The sequence below is a fragment of the Lipotes vexillifer genome, unplaced genomic scaffold (assembly GCF_000442215.2).
Source record: "Lipotes vexillifer unplaced genomic scaffold, Lipotes_vexillifer_v1.1 scaffold1634, whole genome shotgun sequence".
NCBI lineage: Eukaryota > Metazoa > Chordata > Mammalia > Artiodactyla > Lipotidae > Lipotes > Lipotes vexillifer.
This window is the reverse complement of record NW_006771542.1, coordinates 453142-479801: the sequence shown is the minus strand read 5'-3', so window position 1 is coordinate 479801 and position 26660 is coordinate 453142. Positions and strand designations below refer to the sequence as shown.

Sequence of the window (26660 nt, the reverse complement as noted above, 5' to 3'; positions counted from 1 at the left end):
GGGGGGGGGTGGGGCAGGCAGGGAGCGGGCAGCAACAGACAACAGGGAAGAGCAATGGGGAGAGGATGGAACCAGGCCCACTGAAGGCCTGTGTCTGCCTTCCGTGGCAGCGTCCCCCACCAGGCCCACCCCCGGCGGCTCCTGAGCTGGTCCCACACGCTGGGGCTATTTGTGCAATAGGAGCCAACATAGTCTGGAACCCAATTCCGTGGACAGATCAGGTGAACAAAGGGGTGGGGGAAGGAAGGAAATGGAATAGGGGAGATAGAGGAGAGAGGACAGGAGAGGCCGACAAACCTCGCTCTCCAGCGCAAACTGCCTCTGCACATCGAGGAGCTGCTGCTTCTCCTTCCGGGCGGCCTCCTCCTGCGGGCGAAGGAAAGGACCGGCCATTTGGCCATCTCCGGGCCCCGGGTCCTCTCCTGGGGAAGCTGACTCCAAGGTCCAGGGTCCCCAAGAACCTGTCCTCCGCCCCCACTCCCGCACCTGGACATCCAGCTGAGCCAATCTGGCCTTGACATCCTTGGTTCTGGTTTCAAGCTCCACCTCTAAATCTTGGAGTTTCCTTTCCTGCACAGAAGTGTAGGTGGAGAGAAAGCCGTGAGCGTAGCAAGAGCACAGGCACGTGCTGAGCGGCAGGAGGGGTTTGTGACCTACCACCCCATACCGCCCGCTCCAAGCTGAGCTGGCTTCCCCCACTTGCCCCCACGGCCTCCCAGTAGAGCACCACCTCTCGTCTATTTCAGCGGGGGCGAGGAGAGGCGAAGGTGCCAACCCCGAGGCCCTGGGGCTACTGACCTCCGCCTCTAGTCCTGGGGATGCTCCCTGGCCCAGAAAAGAAAAGCGCAAGGATGCCCCAGCTTGCGCATGGCCAGCGAGAGACCCCCACCCCTGAAGCTGTCAGGCTCCATCTGCTGCTGCTGCAGTGCCGGCCCCCAGCACTTTTCTACCCAGGGTGGAGGGGTCGGGCAGGGCGGGCCCCAAGCGACCGTCAGTCCGGGGCCCCCACCTGCTCCCGGGGCCGCCGCCGCAGGTCCTCGAGCTGCCGGTCCTGCTCCTGCCTCACTGTCTCCAACTCCCGCTCGTGGGCCCTGCGCAGGCGCTCCAGCTCTCCCGTCAGGTGCCCCAGGAGTTCGGCCCGCTGCTTCCTCTCCTGCATGGACAGTGGGGCCGCCGGTGGGAAACCACAGCCGCCCCTCCCACCCCTAAAACCACAGCCCACCCTGCAGCCTTGGGTCAGTGCCATCAGGGACCCCAACAGGCCTCTACGGCCGGCTCTTGGAGAAGAGCAGGAGAGCACTGAGGACGGCGAGGTCCCGCCCCCAGAAAGCCTGCACCCCAGCTCTCTGCTGCTGAAACAATGCTGGTCAGACGTGCTGAGAAATCCCTGGGTGGAAGCCAGCCTCTCCCACCACCCCTGCACGCACAGCCTTCCTTCCTTAAGGGAAGAGAGATCGTTACTAAATTCTCACTCTTCCTCAGCAAGGGCAGAACTGGTTTGGGAAGGGAGTCAACTACATTTCACCACGATGGGCCGCTATTTGTGCCCTGGTGCAAAGAGTCTGGGATACCGGTTCCAGTTACTGGAGGAGTAGCCTAGAAACCCTGGGTAGAGGCCTGGCTCTGGGCCAAAGTCAGCCACCAGCCCTCCCCCTCGTCCACCCCCAACATGAGCAAGCCGGCATGGGTCCACTTAAGTCACTGAACGTTCCCACCGAAGGCTGAAGTTGGGCAGATAATATCTAAATATTGGGTGGCTCTTGCCAGTCTATTTCCTGGTGTCCTGGAATTTCTATTAACCCTGGTGGCACAGTGTTGGGTGGTTAAAATTGAAGACTTTGGAGTCAGACATTCTGGCTTGAATCCTAGCTCCTCTACTTACTAGCCAGGGTGGGCTTGGGAGAGTTGCTTACACTCCCCAAGTCTCAGTTCCCTCTTTTTAAAATAGAGATAATGATAATATGAACCTCCTAAGGGTGTCGTGAGGACTAAATGAGGTAATATACATAAAGAGCTTAGGACAGTGCCCGACACGTCGTACAAGCTCAATACACGTCAGCTATTATTAATATGACAGCAAAGTGCAGCCTGCTGATGGGGAGGAATCACTCCTCACCTAATACTTTAGTAAAAAGGCAAAACACGATCTCACCATTGCAGGGTGCCAGGAAAGAAAGCCTCCCACCATCCCTGACCACAGGTGGTCCCCTTCCCAGGCCCTCTGGCCAGCTGGGAATGACCCCGGTGTGTGTGTGTGTGTGTGTGAGTGTGTGAGTGAGAGAGAGAGAGAGAGAGACCCCGGGGTGTGTGTGTGCCAGGGAACGTGGTGAAGTCACCTCGGGGTGTGTGTGTGTGACCCCGGGGTGTGTATGACACTGGGGTGTGTGTGTGTGGGTGTGTGGGGTGTGTGTGTGTGCGTGCACGCACATGCACATGCCAGGGAACGTGGTGAAGTCACCTCGGGGTGTGTGTGTGTGCGTGCACGCACATGCACATGCCAGGGAACGTGGTGAAGTCACCTCGGTGTGTGTGTGTGTGTGTGTGCGCACGCGCAGGCACGCACATGCACGTGCCAGGGAACGTGGTGAAGTCACCTCAGGGGGTGGGGGGTGGGGTGTGTGTGTGTGGTGTGTGTGTGTGTGTGTGTGTGCACGCACATGCACATGCCAGGGAACGTGGTGAGGTCACCTCGGGGTGTATGTGTGTGTGTGCGCGCACGCATGTGCACGTGCCAGTGAACATGGTGAGGTCACCTCGGCTTCATACTGCTCCCTGGCCTCAGCCACCACTTGCTGATGCTCCTCCTTCATCTTGTCCATCTTCCTTTCGTGTTCCCTCTCCACCTCCTGGCGCTTCTCTCTCAGGAGGCCACTGAGCTGCAGGGCAGGCGGCAGGGATGCGACATGCAGGACTGAGGCTGGAGCAGCACCCGGGGACTGAAGCACTTGAAGGGACTCATACACACATGTGACACAACCTCCCCAATGTCCCCACGTGCACACGTCAGGTGACATACACACGGCCACACCCAGCACGCCCTCCTCCTCACATATAGGGCGTGGGGGCGGAGAAGCACTTGGCCTCCAGGGAACTAAGGCATGAAAACGGACCCTGAAGTCCTGACCCCAGCTGAGCTGTCCAAAGCAAAGCAGAGGACCCCTGGGCCAGGATGGCTTGGCCGACCGTCAGAGTGTCCACGACAGGTACACAGAGTGGAAGGAGCAGACCAGCACCCACCTCTTGCTCGTACTCGAGAACGTGGTAAACTTTCTGATGAGCTCTCTGCTCCGCCCGCCCAAGGCTCTCCTGCAGCTGGGCCTCCTCTTTCTGATGAGCTTCCTCCATCTTCTTCTGGAGGCTGGAGACCACCTGAGGAGGCACCCACACAGGGGAGCGTGACCCGCAGAGAGCGCTGCAGAGTGGCCGCGGGGGACTTGCTTCCCAGGGTCCCAGCACCCATCCCCCCGGGGGCTGCAGGAGAGGGAGACTCCCTCCCTAGGGGACGGGGTGCCGGTGAAGGGGTCCCGCGGCTCACACCGCAGGATGCCCAGGGTCTGCCCCGCCGACCAGGGCCACCGCCCCTCACCTCCCTGTGCTTGGCCTCCAGCGAGGAAGAGAGCCGCTCCAGCTCCTCTCTGTGCTCCCTCTCCAGCGCTGCCACCGCCTGGGGCAGAACAGAGGGCCTGTGAGGACGCAAGGCAGGCTGGCCGGGCTCTGACCTGAGACGAGGAAGAGCCAGAAGACCACCCCCAATGCCTCTCGAGCTAAGCACTCAAGGGGAACCGCAGGCACATCTTTGTTCCTCTGAAATAACTGTCCCTCAAGTCTGCAGCTCGCAAACGAACAGGGACGTGAAGGCCAGAGTGGAGGGGCCTTTCAGTAAGTCTCGGTCACGGCTTCCATTCCCCTGCCTCTAGGCCACCGGTACATAGGCAACACTCCTGCCTGTGCATAAGCGCCAGGCAGGGAGGCCCGCACGTCTCAGCACCACCTCCTGCGGCTCCCCAGGCCTGAGAGCTGAAACTCCACCCATCACCAAAAGAAAACAAAAGTTCCACGTGGCCTATTACCTACTTCAGCCTCTTACCTAGAGACAGACCCACTGGACTGGAGGGACAGGGAGTAAGGACAAAGGAGAAAAAATTCCTCTGAGCGGGCTAGCCTCTCACTCTGAGGCAGGGGAGGGAAGGAGAGAAACGCGAGGTCCTCACAGCTGCCCCTCAGGGACAAGGACAGGGCCCCTTTGTCTCAAGAGCTCTGGTCTGGTTTAAGTTCTTTCAGTCATGAAATCTTCCCAAATCCACAGGCCAGGTCCACACGGGCCCAGACAGCCGGCCCAACATCTCGTTGCCCATCCACGCAGACACCCGTTCTCCACCTGGCTCCCCACCCTGTGCCCCAAGGCTGGCGCTTCCTCTTCCTCAGTGCTCAGTCCCTCCCCAGGCAGCCCAGGATCACATTGGGGTGGGGAGGGAGGTGCTCACGTCTCTCCTCTCCCCTTCCAGCTGCTCCCTCAGCTGCTGCAAGGCCCTCTCCTTCTCCGTGTTCAGGGCGGCCTGCTCTCTCTTCTCCGAAGCCTCCATGTCTTCCCTGAGACGCTCCAGCGTCTGCCTGTTTCTCTCTTCCAGGCTGGCCCTCTCAGCTTTTTGTAGAGACTCCAGCTCTTCTCGCAGCCTCTGCAGGGAAGCCTCGTGCTCGGCCCTGGGCAGACAAGCAGGCGGGGATGGACCTGAGCACTGGGGGAGGCGGGGGTGGACCTCCAGGTGGCCAGGCAGCCCACAGCCCACACTCACCTGATTTGGTCCTCATCCGCTTCCACGCTGCACTGCACCTGGGCGCAGAGCCGGGACAGCCTCTGGCCTTCCTGCTCTCTCACCAGGCTCTCCTCTTCCTCGGTGGCTCTCTGCAGCTGCTCCGTCAGGGAACTGTGAAGCAAAGGAAAGGCAAGTTTGTTGGCGGGACCACAAAGCCTTCCCTCTTTTAGGCATAACCCCTGGCTCTTGGCCTCCAAAAGCCCGTAGCCTGCCTGTGAAGCTTCCTAAGTCTTTTTTTTTTTTTTTTTTTATTCATTATTTATTTTTGGCTGCCTTGGGTCTTCGCGGGCTTTCTCTAGTTGCAGCTAGCGGGGGCTACTTTTCGTTGCGGTGCGCGGGCTTCTCATTGCGGTGGCTTCTCTTGTTGCAGAGCACGGGCTCTAGACATGCAGGCTTCAGTAGCTGTGGCATGTGGGCTCAGTAGCTGGGGCGCATGGGCTTAGTTGCTCCGAGGCATGTGGGATCTTCCCAGACCAGGGCTCAAACCTGTGTCCCCTGCATTGGCAGGCGGATTCTTAACCACTGCACCACCAGGGCAGTCCGAAGCTTCCTAAGTCTTAAGGATGAGTCTAACCTCAGCCTCTGGGTCCTGCTGCCTCCCTCTAATACCTCCCCGGGTTAAAGGGGCTATGAACCACCTGCTTTTTGCTGCCGGAAGCAGATTACAGGCTCCTTGATCCCAGCACAGCATTTCTGCCAAAGGCTCCCCTCGGCCTGCAGGTTCACCTCGGTGGCATTCACTCAAGGTGGGATCCAGTCTGACTCCAGCCCAGCTCTGGCCACAGCAGATGAGCCACCCCCTCTAAACCCCACTACACTCTTCCCTGCCTCTTGGCCTTTGTTCATGCAGGTTCCCCCGTCTAGAACCCCCTTTCCTACCTGATGAACCCATGTTCCTTGTTCAACACCCAGCTCCCTCCTCTCAGAGAAGTCTTTCCAAGTTCATCAATTACCTTTCTGCTCCCAACACACTTTATATGAGGACCTTTCTTAACCATGCCGCTCGGTGCCACGCATCACACCGCACCATAATTAATCTTTTGTTTCTGTGTTTTCCTTACAAGCCTGAGAGCTTCTCCAGAGAAAGAGTCTTGTCTTAAAACCTGTTTTATCCTAAGTGCCAAACACAGTAACAGATACGAAGTAGGTACTCAATGCATGTTTGTTGAATTTGAACAGTATCACCCAGGCCTAAACTATAAGCAAGCTTTGATTATCTATGAGGGGTATCTTACTCGCAGACCAACGATAGTAACCATCTCATCCAAAGCAGACAACCCTCCTGCGGCCCCCACGTGACCAGGGGCTGTGTGCTGTGCATCATTCAGAAGACAATTTCTTTGAAAAGCTTCTGGAGTGAATTCCAAAGCCAGAAAAGATTTAGGTTCATTTCCTATTTTAAGTTATCAGCACCACTGCTCTCTTCCATGATGACAGAAAATTTGAGTGAAGTAAAAATCCTTCCTTCTAGATTCCCCAGAAACCCTCTCTCTTCATCCCGTGGCCAAATGTTACATGTAGCACCACAGAATGGCAGAGCTGGAAGGGTCTTTAGAGGTTAAGTCCTGCATTTTACAACTCTCTCTCTTCATCTTACAACTAAACTCAATCTCCTCGTTTTGTAACTAAAGAAACTGAGAGTTAGCCTGTCTGCCTTACTGCCTGCTTTCTCATTCAAGAAATATTTGCTACAAGGTCAGCTGGGGTTTCCAGAAATTTCTACCAAGTGGCAGTTTCCCAGCACAGAGGAGGCCCCACCCCTCAGAAAGGCTCACACGTAAACAGAAACAGGGTTCTCATGATAAACTACTTGGAAGACAGCCAGGCAAGGCACTGCCCACAGAGAAAGCACTTAGTCAAGACCGCTGACACTGTACTGATTTCGACTGAAAATATTTACAATCAAGAGCCACCATTTATTGAGCAACTACTGTGTTTCAGGCCCTGAGTCGGACACTTTTGGCAGGCTGGTTTTCACCACGACTTAAGAGGTCTCTGCAGTTGGGGGGTTTGGGGAGGGACAAAAGGCACAGTCAGCCCAGCTGAGGGTGACCGGGAAGAGAGAGGAGCCTGGTAGGTGGGCAGGGAGACACCACAGGGATTTCCTCCCAGGCACTGTCTCTCAAGGTAAGCTGAGTCTCACCCTGTTTGGGTGGGTCCCCGCCCCAAGTTTCAGTTGGCTGGAAGAGGAGGATGCTGTGGGAAGATCTGTTCTCTGGGATGCACTCTGGCTGGGGATCCAGGAGGGGTGACATAAGGATGGACCCAGGGTCAGTAGATCCTGTGTTGGGCTAATGAGAGAGACTGTCCCCAACCCTCTGGGTAGCTGGGTGTTGGTTTTGTTAGTTTCTCTAAATTAAGCATAAATATTTTTATAAGTCTTTGCTACATATGATAGAAAAATAGCAAGTCTCTAGCACTTTCGGATGTTCTGTCCAAGAGGACAAGATTTAGCCTTTAGTTTAATTGCTAAGTAAGTGAAATATATTAACATCTTTTTGTAGCACCTTTCCCATCCTGGGACTGTGACAGAGATTGCTTATTACCCTTCTTAATATCCATTCTCCCATTTTTCTTTACTAAGAGAACCCTGATTTTTTTCTATCAGGTACAGAGGACCAGCTGAAGGACTACATTTCCCAGTTACCCTTTGCAACCAGGGGTAGCCAGCCAGATATAAGTGGAAATTATTGGGTAAAGTTTCCAGGAAAACTCCTTTAAAGAATAAGCAGAAGTTATTGGGTAAAGTTCCCAGGAAAGCGCCTTCAAAGGGTCTGAATGAGCTAGAAGGTGCCCCTAATCTTCCTGCCTGGAGCACAGATACGATGGCCGGAGATCCAGCAGCGATACTGGACCGTAAAGAGACCCTGAGAGTAAAACCCAGCACTAAAGATGGCAGAGAGATGAAAGGAGACCAGGGACCTGGTGACTCTGTGTAGCCGTCATGCCAGCCCTGAACTGCCTTTTTCTATAAAAATAAAACTCCAACATACATACACACAATCCTGTACACGCGGGCCCACCCCAGGCTTCCATGTCGCATTTGTCTAGGGCCTCGCAGACAGCTACTCAAAGAGTAGGAACCCAAATAGAAACTTCTGGGTCCGAGAGCACCTCACACCATATCACGTGGTCCCTCCCAATCTCAGCGGGTTCCAACAGGGCCCTGACTCCCAAGAGAGAGGACGATGTAGTTGTTCTCCGGAGACAAACCGCCTGGGTTAATCCGGGCTCTGCTGCTTACGAGCCCCCATACCTGGGACAAGCTACTTAAGCTTTCTGTGCCTCAGTTTCTTCGTCTGTATTATAGATGCTACAAAACAGAATTGATGACGACACCTCATAAGGGCCATTCCGAGGACTGAACAAATTAATAGACATAAAGCGTATGGATCAGTGTAATCTCTCAAAAAATGTCAGCTACCCCTCATTATGATCACGCCTCCCAAGTCCTCCCCAAAAAGAGGAAAGGCACAAGCCCTGGCCAGGGAGCCCACCCCTCCACACGGACCACTGGGGAGCAGTCCTGGAGGGGCCCCGGGCAACCCCGTGGCTGCCAGGGCGGGAGGAGGGTGTCCCTGCACAGCCGGGTCATCTGGGCTGGGGGCGGGGCGGGACCTGAGCGCCTTCTCTTTCTGCCGGTGAAGCTGCAGGGTCTCCGCCTCCTCCGCCTGCCACAGCTTCTCCTGGAGCCGCTGCATCTTCTCTCGCTCTCGCCTGGACTCCAGGAGCCACCTCTGCTCTTGCTCGAGTTCTTGGGCCACCGCCTCTTCCGAGGCCTTCAGTGCAGCCTCTGAGAGCTGCTCTGGGGGAGCCACAGGCTCTGTAGATCGCCTGCCAAGGGTGGAAGCAGCATTTCACTAGGTGTACCATCCACCCACCTTTTGGCACTAGGATTTATACAGATACAGAACAGCACATACGGAAGCCTAATAGAGGGCCCAGGGTCAGGAATCATAAGTGCAAATCACTGTACCCAAGGGCAGGCAGCAAGCCTACACACTCGAAGACACAGGCAGCATTTGTTCTATAGGACAAGCCCCACGGTGGCTGTCAAAGGCCCCGAGAGCCTGGGGATGAGGGTGGCCCATAGAAGGCTCTCAGGGCACCTGGTGGGTTGTGGCCTGAGGGAACACCCAAGCTGTGGCTCAAGGGCTGGCGGCAGCAGGAAGGGAGCGAAGCTCTGTCCCTCATGGGTTCCTCCCCAGAGCGGCTCATGGCCCTGTTTCCAACTCCCTACCAGGGCTCTCCCTGCTACTTGAGGTTCAGTGCCAGCAATCTGGGAAGTCCCCAGAGGCTGCTCTCTGACTCTCAAACTGAACAGAGGCCAGTGTGTTATGAGCCAGCGGGAGAAGCAGCAGCATGTCTCCTCGCTGCTAGAACTCCTAGCCCTGAGGCCTAGAACAGTCCATGGAGGCCCAGGAATGGGAAACCGTCCTCCCCACTCTGCCAAGGGAGCCGGGCAGGAGACCCTTCCCTAAGCCAAAGACAGTAGCAAGAGCACAACCAGAATGCCAGGCTCCATATCTCCCCGATGATGCCACAGCTTCATCTGCTTAGAGTGAATTCACTGTTTGGAAATGTGTAAAAGAAATTCTAACCTGGATGCATAAGGCGGGTGGTAAGATAAGGAACACTGGTATCGGTTAAAGAGATGTCTATAATGAAGGCTGCTATGTTGCTTGTATTCTGGTTCTTAAAGGAGATACCCAAAGAGAAACCCCAAGAACATTTTAAACAACGAAAGCATAAGTGGGATAAAGTGTTTTGCCTCCCAGAGTGGCTTCCCTAAAGGCCAGGACATGCTGGCATTCCCAGGTCCCTAAATCTTACATCAGAAATTGGTCTGGCCACCCAACCACCATCTTCTCCCGGGGTGCTCCAGCTGCGGCAGGCCTGGCACGGTGGCCCAGTGGACCCCAACAGCAAATGGGCGTGGTCCAATCAAGGACAAGAGGGGCCAGAGCCCAAGAGGGGAGCCAGTCCCCCGTCCACCGCTGGGGATGTAAAACCCCCTCCTCACTCAGCTCCCATAGTGCAGCAGACAGAAGGCAGTGGGCGGGATCAGATTAGAACAGCAGAAGTAAACAAGGGCTCTGGAACTCCATTTCAGCCCCTTGAGGCCAGAGAGAGAAGGAAGACACAAAAGGCTACTGATATCTCTGAAATATCATTAAGATCTTTCCTAAAATCATGACTCAGACCAGAAACAGTCTTGAGGCCTGCCTTCAGTTCTCCTCTGCTCCCAAGCCCGTCTCCCCCCTTCCAATTCCCAGCTTCCTCTCCGTCCCCTGTCCCAGCCCGACTGATGCAGATGTAAGATGTGGCCACCACCTCCTCTGAGAATCCCGCCCTCGGAAAGAGCCTCCCCCCCGCAGCTCTCAGCCTCATCAACCCTCCAACTCATTTCCAACCTGAGCTGAAAACATCTTTTTTCCCTGAGATGGTACCTTTTAATGTCTCTCTCCCCTATGGGCTACGTAGCTGTGTGGAGCCCTGGGGACAGATGCTGCGGAGAGATGGGGCATCAGCCGGCGTGCCAGTGTGTGCCCAGGATGCACGCACCACTGAGCCTGCCTGCACGCCTGGCACGCAGGCAAATGGGGCTGCTTTTCAGTGGGCCTCTTCTCCGTGTCCCTGTTTTAAAGATCGAGTATCCCAAACTCCCAGCTTAGGTCCAAGGCGGTCAAACAGTGAGGCTGAAAGATCTATGAGATAACTGGGCAGTTGAAGACTCCGGAGGAAGAGGCAGGTCCGATTTCTAGGCCACTCCTCAGGTATCAGCATCAGTGAGACACAGTTTGCAACAGTTAGTAGCCAAGAAGAGGCTCAGTACCACGAAAACTCAGATCACCATCAGGGATCTTGTCTCCGCTCACTTTCAACCCAGTTGTTTTAATTCATTTACCCTCTCTCTATACACACCTCGTGAAAGATGCTGGGATGACAAACGGAAGGGTATCCTTGTTTCCCAGACCCAGGCCTCTGGCCATAAAGCACGCACAGCGGTGGCTGCTTGCTAGCCCTGCCTGCACTCCCTGACCTGCCCTTTGCTCTGAACTCCTCCTGATTCAGCTTGACAATATCTATGCAGGTGACAGACTCTACTAATCGTGCTTTTTATTTTCTGTATTTCATGATGTTATGGCATCTGAAAAAGCTGGCTGGTCAAGGAGAGGGTGCCCCCTCCCAGATCAGCCAATCCTTACAGACAGCAAAGGGAGTATGTCTTTCACATGCAAACCAACCAATCCCTACACCCCCTACCATCTCCTGATCTATTTCCCACGCCCAAAATCACCCAGGGCCAGGCACCAGGTAACTAGAGACCAGGCCCAGAGCCCTCCAAAATTATTCAAACTTTCCACCCCTCCACTCGCTCAGGGCACTTACCCTGTCTCGCCCACTGCTTCCCACGAAAACCCCAAGAAAGGCTCTGGGTCACGCTCTTCCTTCTCGCCTCTTCGGCCTCCTGGCCAACTCTGGTCCTTCCCCACGTGGCCCCACCTGGCGTGGCATGCCCTCTTCTCTCTGGAAATATAAGGAATAAATTCTTCTTTCAGTGGCATTGGCCTCTCTGTGTTGTCACTCAGTCACCTCCATAAATGAAAATCCCATGGATACAAATGAGGCACAGACACAGAGCCACTCCCCACGAATCCCAGAAAATCAATCCATTCTTAACGTAGCTGTAAAGATTAATAACAAGGAAGTTATGGAGCCTGAGAAGACTCAGGAAAGGAACAGAAGACATTTCCTAAGGGCGCTGTGTAAACTGAAACTGTGTGGTCCAGGAGAGAGCCCCCCAGCAGGGGGAGCCTCACTGGGATGGGAGGAGAAACACAAAGGAAGGGGACGCATCAGCCCAGGCAGCCAGGAGGAGCCTCACTGGCCAGCTTCTCTTCCAGAAGCCCTGGGAAAATGCCCTCTGCCCGCTGCCCAGAGGGTCCTGCTTCTGAACCCCACTCACCTCCTGTCCTCATCAAAAGCACCCTGATCTGGCTGCCCACAGCCACCCAGGGGACCTGGGAAAGCTATGTCATTCCTCAGGGGCAGAGCTGTCACTGTGGGATATATCACCACCTGAAAAATGGGCTACCCCTTCCCTACGTCACTCCTGTAGCGCTACAGCGATGACATGAGATTGTGCACTCACGTGCCCCGCCAGCTCTCAGTGACGCTTCCTGTGAGTAATCAGTGCGTGAACCTGTCTCTGCTCAACAGTCAGCCCGAATCCTGAGGACACTTAATCCTTTTGTACTGCTCAGTTCACAGACAGGAAAACCTGTATCGCCCTGACACCTGTTTCTCTCCATGCAGAGAAAAGGCACAGTGGCTACAGAGCAAGAGTCAGAAGTCGATGGCTCAGGCGACTAGAGGGCTCAGGTCCTAATTCTGCAACCGACTGGCGACGTGACCTTGGGCAAATCACTTCACCTCCCTGAACCTCAGTTTCCTTATCTCTAAAAGGGGTGAGAAAGCGGAGCAGAGCGGAAAGGTTTCTAAGTTTTAGAAGGTGCTTTTGGTGCAACAGCACAGCTAAGCTTTGAACCCAGGCACAAAAGATATATACTGTGTACTGGATAATTCCATTCATATGAAGTTAGAGAACTGGAAAAACGAATCTATGGGACAGAAGCTAGAATAGCGGTGACCTAGGGCAGGTGGACTGAGAGGAAAGGGGCCTGAGGAAACTTTCAGGAGGGATGGAAATGTTCTGCTAATGATCTGGGTGGTTGTGATATGGTGTATACGTATGTAAACACTCACTGACTTGGACATTTCAGATGTATGTACTTTCATGTATATAAATACCTCAATAATTTTTTCAAAGAAAAACATGTTTGGTAGAGGGGAAAACACACTTTACCAGGTTTCTGCTAATGACCCAGGAGATACCCCACCCCCTCCCCATCGCTTCCAGCCTTGTACCCCAGGTGCTGACCAGGGGAGCCCCGGGGGCTGCTTAGGGGTCAAGGTTGCACGCAGAACCAAGGGTTCACTCACTCTCCCCCCATTCCACTCCTTGAGCCGGAGCCAGAGCATCCCCTCCCCACCATCCAAGACCAGATGGGCACTGAAGCAATCCACACACAGTGGAGGGCAGGGACGGACATGAAAACTGGCCCTTACACCTCTGGAGAGACTGGCAGGGTGGGGCCGACCGACACCTTCTCCTCGGGCCCCTCGGCCTCGTCCTGCCCAGGGCCCGGCCCCTCAGCCTGGGAGCGCTGCTCCTCGCCCCTCTCGTGGGCGGCAGGTGGGCTTGGGATCTCCTCCCTTGACAGCAACAAGGAAGCAACTGTGTTAAAGCCAGAGGAAGGTGAGAGGCTCCAGGTGTACCCCATTCGGGGTCAAAGGTCTGTGATGGGGACGAAGGAGGCAGCGGCCCCGGCAAGACCTGTGGTTTCCCTGTCTCAGGTCTCAGATCCCAGCTCCCCTCCCTGCCTCTCCCCGAGCAGTTTACACCGAAGGACCAGAGATTCACGTTCCAGGTGGGATACAGAATGGTTATGGCGCCCAGGAGAGGCTCTGCACACAGCAGAGTTCCGCGGATGCTGCCGACTAAACACGGCTGCTACTCAGCCTCCCCCGGTGACTCATTCCAACCAGATGAGCTCTAAGACCAGTGTCTTTCTCTTGCCAGGGGAACAAACTAGCAAGTCTACACCGGCTCTGGAGCAGGCTAGGGAGTGAAGGTCCTCTCAGCTGGCCTCAGGGAAGCCCGGGGCCCTGCACCCAGCAGGGCTTCCCACAGGCTTGCTGAGTGACTAGCGGTGGGATGCCTGCTGGGAAGGAGGGGGCTGGCAGGTGGGGACTGGGAGAAATGGCCCCCCTGGCAGGAACAGCCTAGTCCAGGGTGACAGCAGTCTCTGCCCCGGCCCCTGGCAGGAAGGCAGCTGGGTCAGAAGACATACTTCCTAGTTCCAGAGTTTCTAAGCTCCCCTAATCAGACTGTGCACCCCGACTTTAGCTGTAGGCCAAGGACGAGGAAGAGGCAGATTTCCTAACTCTCCAGCTTGTGTGAAACACTCAGCAGAAACGTCTGTTGCGGCTGCTTAGGCTGCAACCCCACCCCCTGCTCTCCCCACCTCTCCAGGCCCTCCACGCCCACCCTGGGAGGCTTCCAGCCCACCCTTACCTCTGCAGGGGACCAGGGGGCGTGCGGCTGCCTGCAGAGCCCTCCCCAGGCTCCTCTGCCCCCTTCTGTTCCGGCTGCTCCTCCAGGGGCTGCGGAGGCCCTTCATCCGTGGCCTGGCTGTGAAGGGGACTCTGGAGCCGCTCCCCAGGCAGAAGAGGAGGAGATAACCTGGGCAGAGCAGCAGAGTCAGGGCCTCCACTCGGACAGCAGCAGGAGAATTGGGGAGTGGAGTACGGGGACCGAGGTCCATGCCTCCTGTGGGCTGGACCTCAGCCGGGGCCCCACCTCCATGGAGAGCCCACGGAGGCCAAAGCAGCCAGAAAAACAGGACGAAGGAACTCCCTCCAGAGCTCTCCCTTTGCCTGGACTACACTCAGCCTTCCCAGGTCCCTGGGCTGCATTTGCTTGGCCCAGGAGTGAAAGCTGGGCACACTCACACTGGGCACACTGGGCACACTCCTGCCATCACTGGGGCCGGGGAGAGAGAGAGAGAGAGAGAGAGAGAGAGAGAGAGAGAGAGAGAGAGAGTGTGTGTGTGTGTGTGTGTGTGTGTGTGTGTGTTGGGGGTGGGGGGTGGTGATGGAAGAACTGAGCAGAAAAGAGGGAGAAAAAGAGAAGCCAGACTCAAACAGTCAGACTATAGACAATGCATGAAGTGGTAGCTTCAAGTAAGAATGCTGATAGCTTTTCAAGGTCCAAAAAGTAGAATGACCACCCCCTTCCCCTTCCAGGGTGGCAGCCCTTCTCTTATCATGGGCTCAGGCCTGAGAAGCTGGAAGCTCCTGTCTCTCAATCTCTCAATCTCTCAATCAATCCCTCTCCCTCTCTCCTTCTCTCTCTCTCTCTCTCTCTCTCTCTCTCACACACACACACACACACACACACACACACACACACACACACAGCCACAGCCATTTCTGATGTGGTAAGGCCTGACTCGGAGCTCTGAGCTGCACTACCGACCCTCTAACATGGTCCCCCGGACCTCGAGCAGGCTATCCAGCCCTGGCCCACGAGCAAGGACACACAAGCCTTCATCCAATCTGATGAAAAGGACAGAGCCTTGTCCCCACAATGGTGCTATGCGCACAAAGTACCCCCATATGCTCCAGCAGTACCTCCCACTCCTGACTTGGTTTGCGTACACGCACACGCACACGCACACACGCAGACTTTGCAAGGCCATCCAGTCAGTTCACCATCTGCCTTCAGGCAGGAGCACACCAAGGTACGTAGACCAAAGCCAGGAATTCTGCCCAAGTCCACGCCATCCCAAAGTCCCTGAGGGTGACCTCCCACACACTATACCTCTCCGAGCCTCTGGACTTCTTGCTCTGCAGCTCATCTTGGCTGGACTGGCTGACATCCTTGTCTTCTCTCCCCAACCTCTGGGCCTGTAGGCAAGTAGCAGTGGAAAGTGTATACTTTGGGGGTTGGGGGGTCTGCATTGGGTCCTTTAATCCTCCAACTGACTCTCATGTCAGGAAGAAGCACTGAGAGGTGGCTCTTGGTGAGTGAGGACCACTCGGGATGCAGAAGAGAAGGTCGTCTACTGCACAGTGAAGGCCCTGGGGCTTTGGCTAAGCCCCCAGGCTCACAGCTGCTCCCAGGGCCAGCCTTGCTGGCCTGGGGAGGATGAGTCAGACACCAAAGCCACTGCAGGCAGAGGCAGAAGCCATAGGCTGAAGCAGAACACATAAGAAAATCCTGCCCTCTGCAGTTGGAAACCCTTCACTGCCAGTTGTACAAAGCGGAGCCATCCATGAACACCCCAGATCCACAGAGGCCCCAGACCACCAGTGCTAGTGATAATCAGGGACGCTCAAATTAAGTGAACAAGATTGGGCACAGCAGACAAGTGCGTTAAAGAGGAAGGACCCTGGAGAGATGGAGACTTGGTGAAATGACAGAGAGCTGTACTCCAGACGAGAAGGGCACTGTGTGGGCACCTGAAGGGAGGAAGACGGGGCGCTCCTCTGCTTCCCCGACACCCAGGTCCCATCAGTAGACAATGATGCCCCCTTCCTAGTCAGGGATTTTACCACCCAGACAGCGCAAAACAAAACAAAACAAAGCCAACCCCAAATCTCATTTTAAAGCTTAGGTGTCTAGGCAAATTTAGCAAGCTGGTGAAAAAGGACTATTCTTGATACATTCACATATTTTCTGCAGGAGTGAGGTCAGGCGGGTAGAGTAGGGCAGTCAGCCTGGACTCAACCCTTTGTTCTAGCACCTCCTCCACTACAAAATGGGATAGCAAACCACAGCTCACAGGGCTTCTGGTGAAGATTAAATGAGATCACGTACATAAAGCCCGACTCCGGCCCAAAAGAAGGCATGCCACAAATACGAGCTCTCCTCATGCCCCATCTCCTCTTCCCCAGCCTGAGGAAAAACAAAACACAAAAGAAACCCAGCTTTGCCGGTGCCAGTCCCCATCCTAGGACCTGCACTCCTTCTGTCACACTGACAGGAGCCCTGCCTGTTCCGGGACACGAGGGTTAACAGGAGAGGTGGGGCAGGAGACAGACAGCTCACTCCATCTTCCCCAGTAGGGCTCCGGCCAGGCTGGCACGCCTCCATGTCCCCAGCCCCATGCCCCCAGCCCCCCACACCTCTCCACTGGCAGCCTGAGCCCTGGCAGCTGTGGCCGACTCTGCCATCTGGATGGGTCTGAACTATAAGCCAGCTCCCCCAAATTACATGAAAAATAGCAATGCTGCCTGGGAGTGCCTCCTGGTGCCCGCAGCAGAAGGGCTCCCTGCCAGCGCTGCCACTCCTAATCGCATCAGCCGGGCAGAGCCCGCAGACAATGGCGGGGCGGGCCGCCCTTCTCCCACCCCACCTCCTTCCCTTCCAGAGCTCAACTCACAACTTGTCTTCCCTACAATTCACAACAAGCTCAGCAGACAGCTCCCCCTCTCTTTTCAAGGAAAAACAAAAACAAAAACAATCACACAGGCCAATCTATTTCACAAACTAAAATATAAGATGGGTAACAAAGTGCAGTGATTGTAATTAATATCAGGGGACTGAGCCCTGAATCAGAAAGGACAAGCTACAGACAAGGCCTGTCTATTTCCTTCTTATTTCACCTTCCATATTTCTGCTAGAAACTCAACTAGCCCCCAGCTAGAGAATAAGGGACACCTTGGGCAAGTACCCAGACAGAGGTCCTTTGAGCAGAGTTTTTACCTGCTCCCTAGACATTTTTGCCCCAGAAAGGGAGTCAAAGGAACGAGACAAAGAAATCAGGCATATCGGCACTCTTCAGAAAGGGGAGACACAAGCACATTCTAAGCCTCTGGCCTAAGACTGCTCAAGACACCACTTCCCCAACCTAAACTTAGCTCCGGGGTTTTGTTTTTTGTTTATGATGCAGTCCTCAGTTTAATAAATCCCAGTAAGTCACAGTGCATTCATAAAGCAGAATGCTATGCAACCAATAAAGGGAGTAGGGCAGATCTGAAATAGCATAGAAATAAGTTAAGGGTCTATTCTCGAATTTGAAGAGCATATTGCCAAGCAGTTTTTATAGCACAGTTCCGACTTCTGTGGGGGGAAAAAAAGATTAACAAATAGAAAATAAATACATGCTTATATGTGTACAGAAAATTTTCTGGAAAGGCACATGAAAATGTTAATGGAAACTAACAGTCCCTACCTGCGGGAGGGAGTAAGGCTGCAGGAAGTAGAAGACTTTGACCTTCTGTATTATTTGAAATAATTTTATGGTCATTTTTTGTAACCTATTATAAAATTCATCATGTTTGTAATTCATCATAATCATTACCTTGACCGTGGTGGTGATTTGAAAGGTGTATACATATGGTAAAACTTATCAAATGGTACCATTTATATGTGTCCAGTTTATTTATGTCAATTAGATCTCAATAAAGATGCATAAAAAATGTTTAAGTGAACAAAAATTAATTTAGCTCAGTTCTAAGCTTCTGCACTGGCCCTGGCCTTGAGAGAGATCCAGAGAATATGGAAAATGGTCAAGTGCCCCCTGGAAAGACAAAGGGGACTGTACCTATGGTTCTATCCATCCCACAAAGAGGCTGCTTCTTGTCCCTCCAGCTCTACCTCCCTGCTCAGCCCCTCCGTGCCCTGAAGTGAGAGGCAGACACAATCTCGCAAAGGGCTCCACGCGGTCAACCAACCTGAGCACCCAGCACTGCTCCACACTGGTCATGAGATACAGCTTAGGGCCCCCTCTGCCAGGGCGGCTGCCTCAGAGGGTGCCTCATGAGAACCAAATGCAAGCCAGGCCCTGCTATTGCTTTATACCAAGTGGCATGGCCCAAAAAGAGGCTGCTCGCCTCATGAGGTCTTAGGCAGGACCTAGAAATCTGTCTTTTTTAAAGCCCCCCAAGTATTCTAATACTGGCCAGATTCTGGAGACAGAGCAATGGAAATTCACCTTGCCCAGCCAACTCAGTAAGGTGCCTCACAAATCACCTGCTCCAAACCCTTCCTGACAACCACCACCTGGCCTTGTCTGTGCCCTTAAAGACCTCCAAACTGCAGTGCTGCAAACGGTGGGGACCAAGGTCCAGCAGAACCAAGAAGAACATGTCAGGCACAAATGCAACCGACCTTGTAACTCTATCCTGTCTCAGGACTCGCTTCACTAAGGGCACCCAGGCCTGATTCACATTAAATACCTTGTTTGTTTCACCCAAACCAAATGCCCGCTCAAACTTGCAAAGACCACATGTCAGAATCTCTCTCCTCTCAACAACCCTACAGAGGAGGCAAAAATGACCTTGGCTTCAAGCTCCTTAAGGACAGGGTCTGTGTCTGAGCTTACATCTGACAGGGGAGACAAAGAACCATAAAACAAAAGAAGCAGCATTAAGGGAAGCAAAGGAAAGCAAAGGGAAGGAACGATAAATCGTGCTTGGAGGAGGTGACGTCAGACGTGAACCTCCAAGACCAAGAAAGAGCTTGCCGGGACAAAAGGAAAAGCAGCCCAGCAGGCAGAGTGGTGAAGGGGGTGGAGGGGGTGGCCCCAGGGGAACGGCGAGTGGTGGGCACAGCCAGGGCATGGGCGGTGGGCTGAGGATGAGGCCGCAGAGGTTGGATGGGCCAGGTTGGGAAGTGCCTTGAAACCCACAAACTACACAGTGCTTTGCACGGGAGCAAGTGGTCGGCCCTCAGTTGCTAAGTGACTGGATCAACAGATAAATATATGGCGGTGGAGGACACGGAATGACTTAATTCACACCAGCAACAGAGCATGTATGTCGGAAGCCCCATCACAGGCACAGTCAGGGCCTTGCCTTAATGAATCAGAAGAGAGAGAACTCCCAGAAATGCACCCTGGGATGGGCAGGACTCAGCTCTTGATTATCCTCAAAAGTGAGGCTCCAGCCCAGCCCCAGAGAGACTCACCTCCCAGTGGGCTCCATCCAGGACAGAGGAGAGCATGTCCACATCCAGCAGGTGCTCCGAGATCCGGCTATGGAAACCGAAGTCCTGGAGATGGTAGAGACGGGGAGGTCAGCTCTCCTCTGTCACGCTCAGTGCCCACCAGGGATACAGGGCCTCTTCTGTAGCCCAGAAAGACGCCTACTACATGCCAGGCACTGTACCAAGCACTCCGACAGCTACTCATTAATTTCACCTTCAAAATTAACACTGTGACTGGATGGAAAGGTATGTGGCAAAGCAAGTACGGTAAACTGTTCACTGTAGACTCTAGGTGGTGAGTATGAGGCTATTCGCTGTAAAAGTCTTTTTTCAGTATGTCTGAAAATTTTCATAATCAAATTACAGGGAAAAAAGTAACCCTATGAGACTGATCCTCTTATTCTTATCTCACGGAGCAAGCAGTTTGAGAGCCCAAGTAATCTATCCAAGGTCACGCATCTGGTAAGCAATAGGGCTGGGGGTCAGAAGTGCCCTGGGCCGACTCCAAAGACCAAGCTCTTTGTGTGACACGTGCTGCAAAGCATGTCACTTTCCAGCTGTCTCTCCCTCCTGGTGCCCAACCAGGAGGCCAAAGTGCCCAGAAGCCCTGTGGGCAGCTTGGACACCAGGGCCTGCCAGGCTCCACCCAGCTGGTTCCTTCCCCTTCCCATACAGGTGTCCCTCTGGACAATGGGGATGAATTAGTGCCACTTCCTCCACCAGCTTCTCTTTGGGACGGGCAGCAAGGGCCCACATGGGTGCCAGCTCCCCGCAGCCCTTTGGCTGCCACAGAGCCACGAGCCCGCCCCCTCCGAGCCCAAGATCGCCACTGGGCTAGGTGACGGATGGCTACCTGACAGCACGCTAACAGGGACAGTTCTGTCATCAGCGCTGATAAACGGAGGGACGCCCAGCCAAGGTCTGGTCCTGCTGTCTGTGGCTTCCTCCACCCACTCCCACAGAGAAGAAAAATGCCGATGGGCGGCCCGTTTCTCCACACAGTGACTCCTTTAGCAGGGGCAGGGCCCTTGCTTCAGAGAGTTCTGTGACACGGTGATTCTTCATGACGGTTTGTGCCAACAAGGACTTTGCCTCCCGTTCCTAGCTTGTGGATTTTCTTTGCTGATGACATTTCCCTTTCAGCGTGAGTTCTACTCCACTCAAGGCAGCTGCCATCTGGCTCCTAAGCCCATGGCTCAGTGAGGGGCTTGAGCACACAGCCTCCTAATTCCTCTGCACCCCCCCGTATCATTACTGTTCATCCCTGACCCTCTCCCACTAATCCCTTCCCTTTGATCTGCCTCCTCCAAACAGATGGAGCGTGGTTTCTGGAAAAAGTGCTCTGCCAAAAAGCACCCCGAACTCCTCCCCATAGATAACAAACCTGGCAAGTGAAGCCAGGCTACAGCAGGCTGGGTGGAAGGACTGGGACAAAGAAACCATGGATGTTGGCATTCCAGGATGAAGTCTTAACTTTGGAGATGATACCACACCACAGCATCCTTCCTGGTCAGAGCCTGAGAGCCTGAGGACTGGTCCTCGCCATGGCTCAGTGATTCCATAAAACACACACAGTCTCTAACCTCCCAGGTTCATGTAATGCTCCTGCTAGAGCCCAGAGGCAATGATCTCATATGATCTCACAGGCAATTCACACAGCAGTAATAGTAATAACAGCTATGTTTGTTTAATGTTTATATGCTAATGTTTTATACTCTTTACCCCCACTTTCTTCTCACAACAAACCTATAAAGTAGGTAGTGTTATCCTTAGTATGTAGGGCTGAGAAAATAGAGTTAGACAAGACCCAAGTTTGAGTCCTAACTTCCCCACTTACAAGCTGTGAGATGCTCAGCGAATCACTCAAACACAGGACCTCACAAACCCATGCTCTTCACCACCACTCTGCTGCCCCCCATCTCAGACTCACCAGGCCAAGAAAGGATTTGGGGTCAGAAGCAGTGGAGTCTGAGGGCTGTAGTTCCTTCATGTGTTCACTGATCTCTGACTCCTGGGGAGACAGACCCACAGAGAAGTCACCGGAGCAGAGGACAGAGGGTCGTGATCACTATCCATGGTGCCAGTACAGGGCTGAACCCAAACCAAAATCCACCTCTACTGGAAAACCTAAAAGAGGCCTGTGGACCCTCCCATTCTCTCTGGACACCTGCTCCCGGCCCCCTCAGGCTGGGCAGGGCAACCCTCTTTCCACTTGGAAGGAGGGCCAAGTGAAGCGGAGCGGGAGATGGTTAGAAAGTCGGCAGTGGGGAAGTTTGATGGGATCCTAGGAAAACAGAATGAGAGTATCTTTTCCAGGAAGCAGCTAAAAGCTCTTTAAATGAATTCCCTCACCATCCACCTGGATGAAGGGCGGGACTGAGGGCTGGAAAATAAAGATGCCAAATGCTCTCACAGCTGGGTCCTACTTCCATCCATCCGGGTCACTGGCCTGATCTTACCAAGCAGGACTCCCGCGTCTTGGGTTGTTCAAAGGAGCCAGAGAGACCAATGAAGAGTCTTATTGTAACCTAACTGACCAATGCCGGGGCAGGACACTCCCAAACGTCCCCCCACTCCCCTCAACAGGCTCCTCTCTCTGCAGGAACACAGGCTGCAACCATGACTCACCCCAAACTGATGTCAAGAAGTAGGAGGGGGAGGCAGGAAATGGCAAGAGGAAGTAAGTGAGAGACCAGAGGAATAGGAATACCCCAGGAGGTGCCAACGGAAAAGCAAATTTCTGCTCTGAATTTCTAGTGCCAGCAGGTTTGGAGTTTCATTCAGGATTTTACTGCCTGCTGGGTCTGGGCATATTTGTCACAATTAAGGGTTCTGGCTGATGTTGACGGCCCATTGCCGGGCCTGCAAATGCAGCTACTGACTCAGTAATAAAGATGAAGGGAGGGCTTCTCGGGTGGCGCAGTGGTTGAGAATCTGCCTGCCAATGCAGGGGACACGGGTTCAAGCCCTGGTCTGGGAAGATCCCACATGCCGCGGAGCAACTGGGCCCATGAGCCACAACTACTGAGCCTGCGCATCTGGAGCCTGCGCTCCGCAACAGGAGAGGCTGCGACAGTGAGAGGCCCGTGCACCGCGATGAAGAGTGGCCCCTGCTCGCCACAACCAGAGAAAGCCCTCGCACAGAAACGAAGACCCAACGCAGCCAAATTAATTAATTAATTACTTTTTAAAAAAAGATGAAGGGAGAGGAATGTGCACAGGGCACGAGAGAGCAGCAGAGAGCTGCAGCCAGCAACTGGGACAAAGTGACTTACTCCACTCGCCTCTGATCTGCTCTCTTTCGGGATGGAAGCCTCCTTCTTTGGCTTCTTTGCTGCCTCTTCCTTCAGGGAACCCTCCTCTCTTGCATCCACCGAGTCCTCTGGTGCCTCTTTTTTATTGGCTTTGGCAGGCTGATCGCCCATGGGGTCGCCCCCGGGGTCCGCCACACTCCTGGACGTTCTGGGATCATTCTTCTCATTCTTCTCTTTCTCTGGGAGGCAACTTGCCCCTCTTGCCTGTTGCCCTTGGCCATCGGCACTGCTCAGGCTGCTATCTGCATCTCGGCTGAAGAGCTTGCCAGGAGTAGGGGGGCTGCTGGCAGCATCGGAATCCTGAGACATGTCCTTCCTGTCCTCTGGCTGGCTTGTTCTTGGAGATTCCTAGGGAGCAGAAGACCGTGTCAGAAAGGAAGACATCAGGAATTAATAAAAGGGTTTAGAGACTTGCTACAAGATGGAGCTGCCATTCCTTGACGCCTACAGTTCTGAAACCAATGGCTATCCCACACCTCAAAAGCATTTAAAAACACAGATTCCTGGCTCCAGCCCAGCTCCACTGACTCTGAAATTCTATGGTGATCTGAATACACCCAACCCGACCCCTGTCCACTGAGGAGCTTGGAATCCACTGCACTGCACTATACAACTCTGTCACCACGCATCACATTCTCAAGTAATAAATCTGGCTCATTCTAGCCCCATTAGCCAAACCATAAGATGGCAGGCTCAGAAGTCAATATTTGTTTACAATGATGATGACGGAGAACCGCATGAGAGAAAAGTACCAAAGTCTAGAGTTTTCACTTTTAAAAGGCAGCAGGGAGGAAATATCAGGAGGGTACCCTTCTTGCACAGCAATGAGGGCAGCTCTCTCCCTGTAGCCTCCCCCTTAGGGAGGCTGCATAAGCAGCCCTGGAGCCAGGCTCCTCTGTCGGAGGACCATCAGGTGAGTCCTCTGGGCAGCAGGTGCCAGACGGGGTGAGGTGTGTAGTAGACTGGCTGGGGGAAATGCCCATGAGGATACGGGAGGTGGGGAGAGGCGTGGGAACGCAGGTCTGAGACCTGTGACACAGGAGAGGGAAGGAGGGGGCTTGAGTAGGAGAGCCTCAGGCCACAGCACAGTTCTGAAAGGGTCTCAGCCCCATGGACAGTCCCGCAGCCGTCGCGCAGAAACGGCCCTGCTCTGGGGCCCGTTGCACCCCATCAATTCCATCAATAAGCCCAGCCTTGGCACGAGCTGGGGTGGATCAAAGGTTCAGTGGATCAAAGCTTCAGCAGCTTCAGGCCATTAATCCCCCAAGGTCCCCTCTGCAGGGTCTCTTGAAAGGAGATGGGAGCAGGGCACCTCTACAGCTGCCCACCCTGCTCCTCGCTCACAAACCCCATGGTAAAGACCAGGAAAAACCTTTAGAGCTACCACAAGAGAAAAAGGAACTCCTCCCTTGGAAATACAGCCTGTGATCTCTCCTAGGCTCAAGCAGAGAAGTCTTCTTCCCAGAAAACACCTGTCCTAAACTTGGGCTGCCAGCGTGAACAACTTCTGGAAGGGATTTTTGAGACTTCCTGAAGCCTGACCCTGGACACTCCAACAAGAAGTGTGATGACTAGAGTCCAGAGGGCCAAGGAAAAGCCCCAAACACGCCATTCACCCATGCTGTCTGCCTGTTAAAGGATCCACGGAACCCAAAGCCATGGCAGCAGGTCTGGCAGCCGACTGACAAGCCCACCCAAACTTTCCAAGGATGGTTAAGAGAGGCAGGAAAGCAGAGCACTTCAGAGCCTGACTTCGGAGATAGAACACTCAGGTTCAAATCTTGGCTCCGTGCTTACAGGGACCCTAGGCAAACTGTTTAACTTTTCTGGGCCTCAGTTTCTTCCTCTAAAATACGGGGGTATAGTAGGGCCTATCTCATAGGATTGTTGGGAAGATTAAATAAGTTAACACTCATTGAGTGAGTAAAGAACAGAGAACTGCGCCTGGCACGCCGTAAGCGCTCCATAAACGCTAACTCATGTTTTATGAGACCCACAAGTTCATTCACCGAGCACCTTCTATGAGCCAAACCCCACCATGGCGACCTGAACAGGAAGATAGATCCTGCCCTCAAGGAATTCAGCTGAGAATGGAGAAAAGTGAAACATCCCAGGTGGCCCTGGCTATGAGCCTTTACTGCCCAAAGCAAAGGGCACGGGACACGGCGGTGACGCTGTGGTCAGTGCCACGCCTGTCCCAGGGAGAAAAGCAGAGGCTGAACAGAGAAGGGGTGGGCTTCCCTCATGCCCTGGCAGCACAAAGGCAGGGTGCCCTCCACTGCTGCCCACCCTCCTGACACCCCAACTGTAGTGTGGAGGAAGTCTTCATGGTCACTGGGTGCAGAGGGGCCAAGATGAGCTCCTCCTCTTTGAGAGGCATCTTCAGGGAGAGGCCAGGTGTCCTCACCTCAGTGTCCCCACAGCAGCCGGCTCTCAGCAGCGGCCAGCACGCAATGACCGGTCTGTGGGGCTCCTGGATGCCAAGAAGGACGTGGGAGTGTCTCGGGGGGAGTGAGGGGGTCTGACTCAGCAAGCACAGCCAAGCCACCCCGGCCGTGCTCATCTCATGATGAAAGAAAGGCAACAGACCTTGGATTAGGGGACAGAGGAGATGTCAGACCACCAGTTCACATCTCCTCACACGGCCCACAGCCTTTCTCACCCAGCCCAGCCCTGTTTGCTCCTCTGAGGTCATCTCCAGACACACACATCCTGCCTGTGAACAAACATGCCATTTCCCTGCTCTGCCGTGCGTGTTCTTAATACACACACAATCTACCCTGACAAGCTCCCACTGGTCCTCACGGCATTTCCTCTTCCAGGAAGCCTTCCTGAGATCAGCCTTCCTCATCCTCTTTCACAACAACTACTGTCTTATAACTGCTGACTTCCTTGCCTGTTGCCCTCACCAAATCAGCTCCCTGTTATCCTCAGTGTCTAGTTTCTGGAAAATAATAGGTGCTCAGTCAATGCTTGTTGACTGAATATTAAAAGTGATTAAGGGCTTCCCTGGTGGCGCAGTGGTTGAGAGTCCGCCTGCCGATGCAGGGGACACAGGTTCGTGCCCCGGTCCGGGAGGATCCCACACGCCGCGGAGCAGCTGGGCCCGTGAGCCATGGCCGCTGAGCCTGCACGTCCGGAGCCTGTGCTCCACAACGGGAGAGGCCACAGCAGTGAGAGGCCCGCGTACCGCAAAAAAATGATTAAGTGGGTCAATGCAGATATAGGAGTTCCTACTCTGTAAAATGGAGATGTGATATCTATTTTACAAAATTATACAGGGATTAGACTATTATTTGTTATAGTGCTTATGAAATGGAAAATAGCTAAACAAATATTAACTATTAATATTCAAAATGACGGAAAAACAAGTAACCTATCAAAAATCAGAGGACACCAGACCCAGGGGTAGATTCCCATTCTTACACATGAGAGAATATGGCCAGACTACAGAATGTCAGGCCCAGGCTATGCCACTCTTAAGCTAAAATTCTTCAAAAGAAAAATGTTCCATGGAGCTTATCCTATTCTGTCTATGTAAATAGTAAAATATTAAAACATGGCTAACATGAAAATAAGTGAACTTGCATTCCCTGAGCCCACGTCAACTAACTGCAATGACAGGACAGCTAGGGGGACGTCTTGAGGGGAAGGACAGCAGGGGGAGACGAGGCATTTGTTATGGATTATCCACAAATGGATGAACGAGAGCTGAGTGTCTGGAAAACCCAGCTGACTACATGCTCCTCTCCTTTAGCTCAGCCCCTGCTCCTCATTCCATTGCGGGGCCCATGGCCTGAGGCCCGGCCCAGGACGCACACCCAGGCCCCTGCGCACAGCCTCCTACGCCAGTGTTCCGCAGGGCACCCGGGGGACGTACCCACAGCACGGCTCTGCTCTCAGCTCAACCGTGCTCACACTCCTTCTGTCTCCTCCTGTCACAGCCCCAGGTCCTTGAGTATAAGGCAAATT

At 54.0% G+C, this 26660-nt stretch overlaps 1 protein-coding gene across 1 annotated transcript in view; it reads right to left on the bottom strand.

The window, feature by feature from the left end:
- The window catches only part of CEP164 (centrosomal protein 164), a 71238-nt gene that overhangs the window by 6701 nt on the left and 37877 nt on the right, over window positions 1-26660 (bottom strand). Inside the window, exons 8-22 of the mRNA XM_007446913.1 lie at window positions 22650-23036; window positions 21305-21385; window positions 19357-19440; window positions 15256-15350; window positions 13957-14124; window positions 12948-13094; window positions 8433-8648; window positions 4794-4925; window positions 4485-4701; window positions 3587-3664; window positions 3238-3369; window positions 2754-2876; window positions 1010-1153; window positions 487-570; window positions 298-366 (exon numbers count right to left, since the gene is read on the bottom strand). Of these exons, the coding sequence (XP_007446975.1) occupies window positions 298-366; window positions 487-570; window positions 1010-1153; window positions 2754-2876; window positions 3238-3369; window positions 3587-3664; window positions 4485-4701; window positions 4794-4925; window positions 8433-8648; window positions 12948-13094; window positions 13957-14124; window positions 15256-15350; window positions 19357-19440; window positions 21305-21385; window positions 22650-23036 (2157 nt within the window). The remainder of the gene's footprint in view (window positions 1-297; window positions 367-486; window positions 571-1009; window positions 1154-2753; window positions 2877-3237; window positions 3370-3586; window positions 3665-4484; window positions 4702-4793; window positions 4926-8432; window positions 8649-12947; window positions 13095-13956; window positions 14125-15255; window positions 15351-19356; window positions 19441-21304; window positions 21386-22649; window positions 23037-26660) is intronic.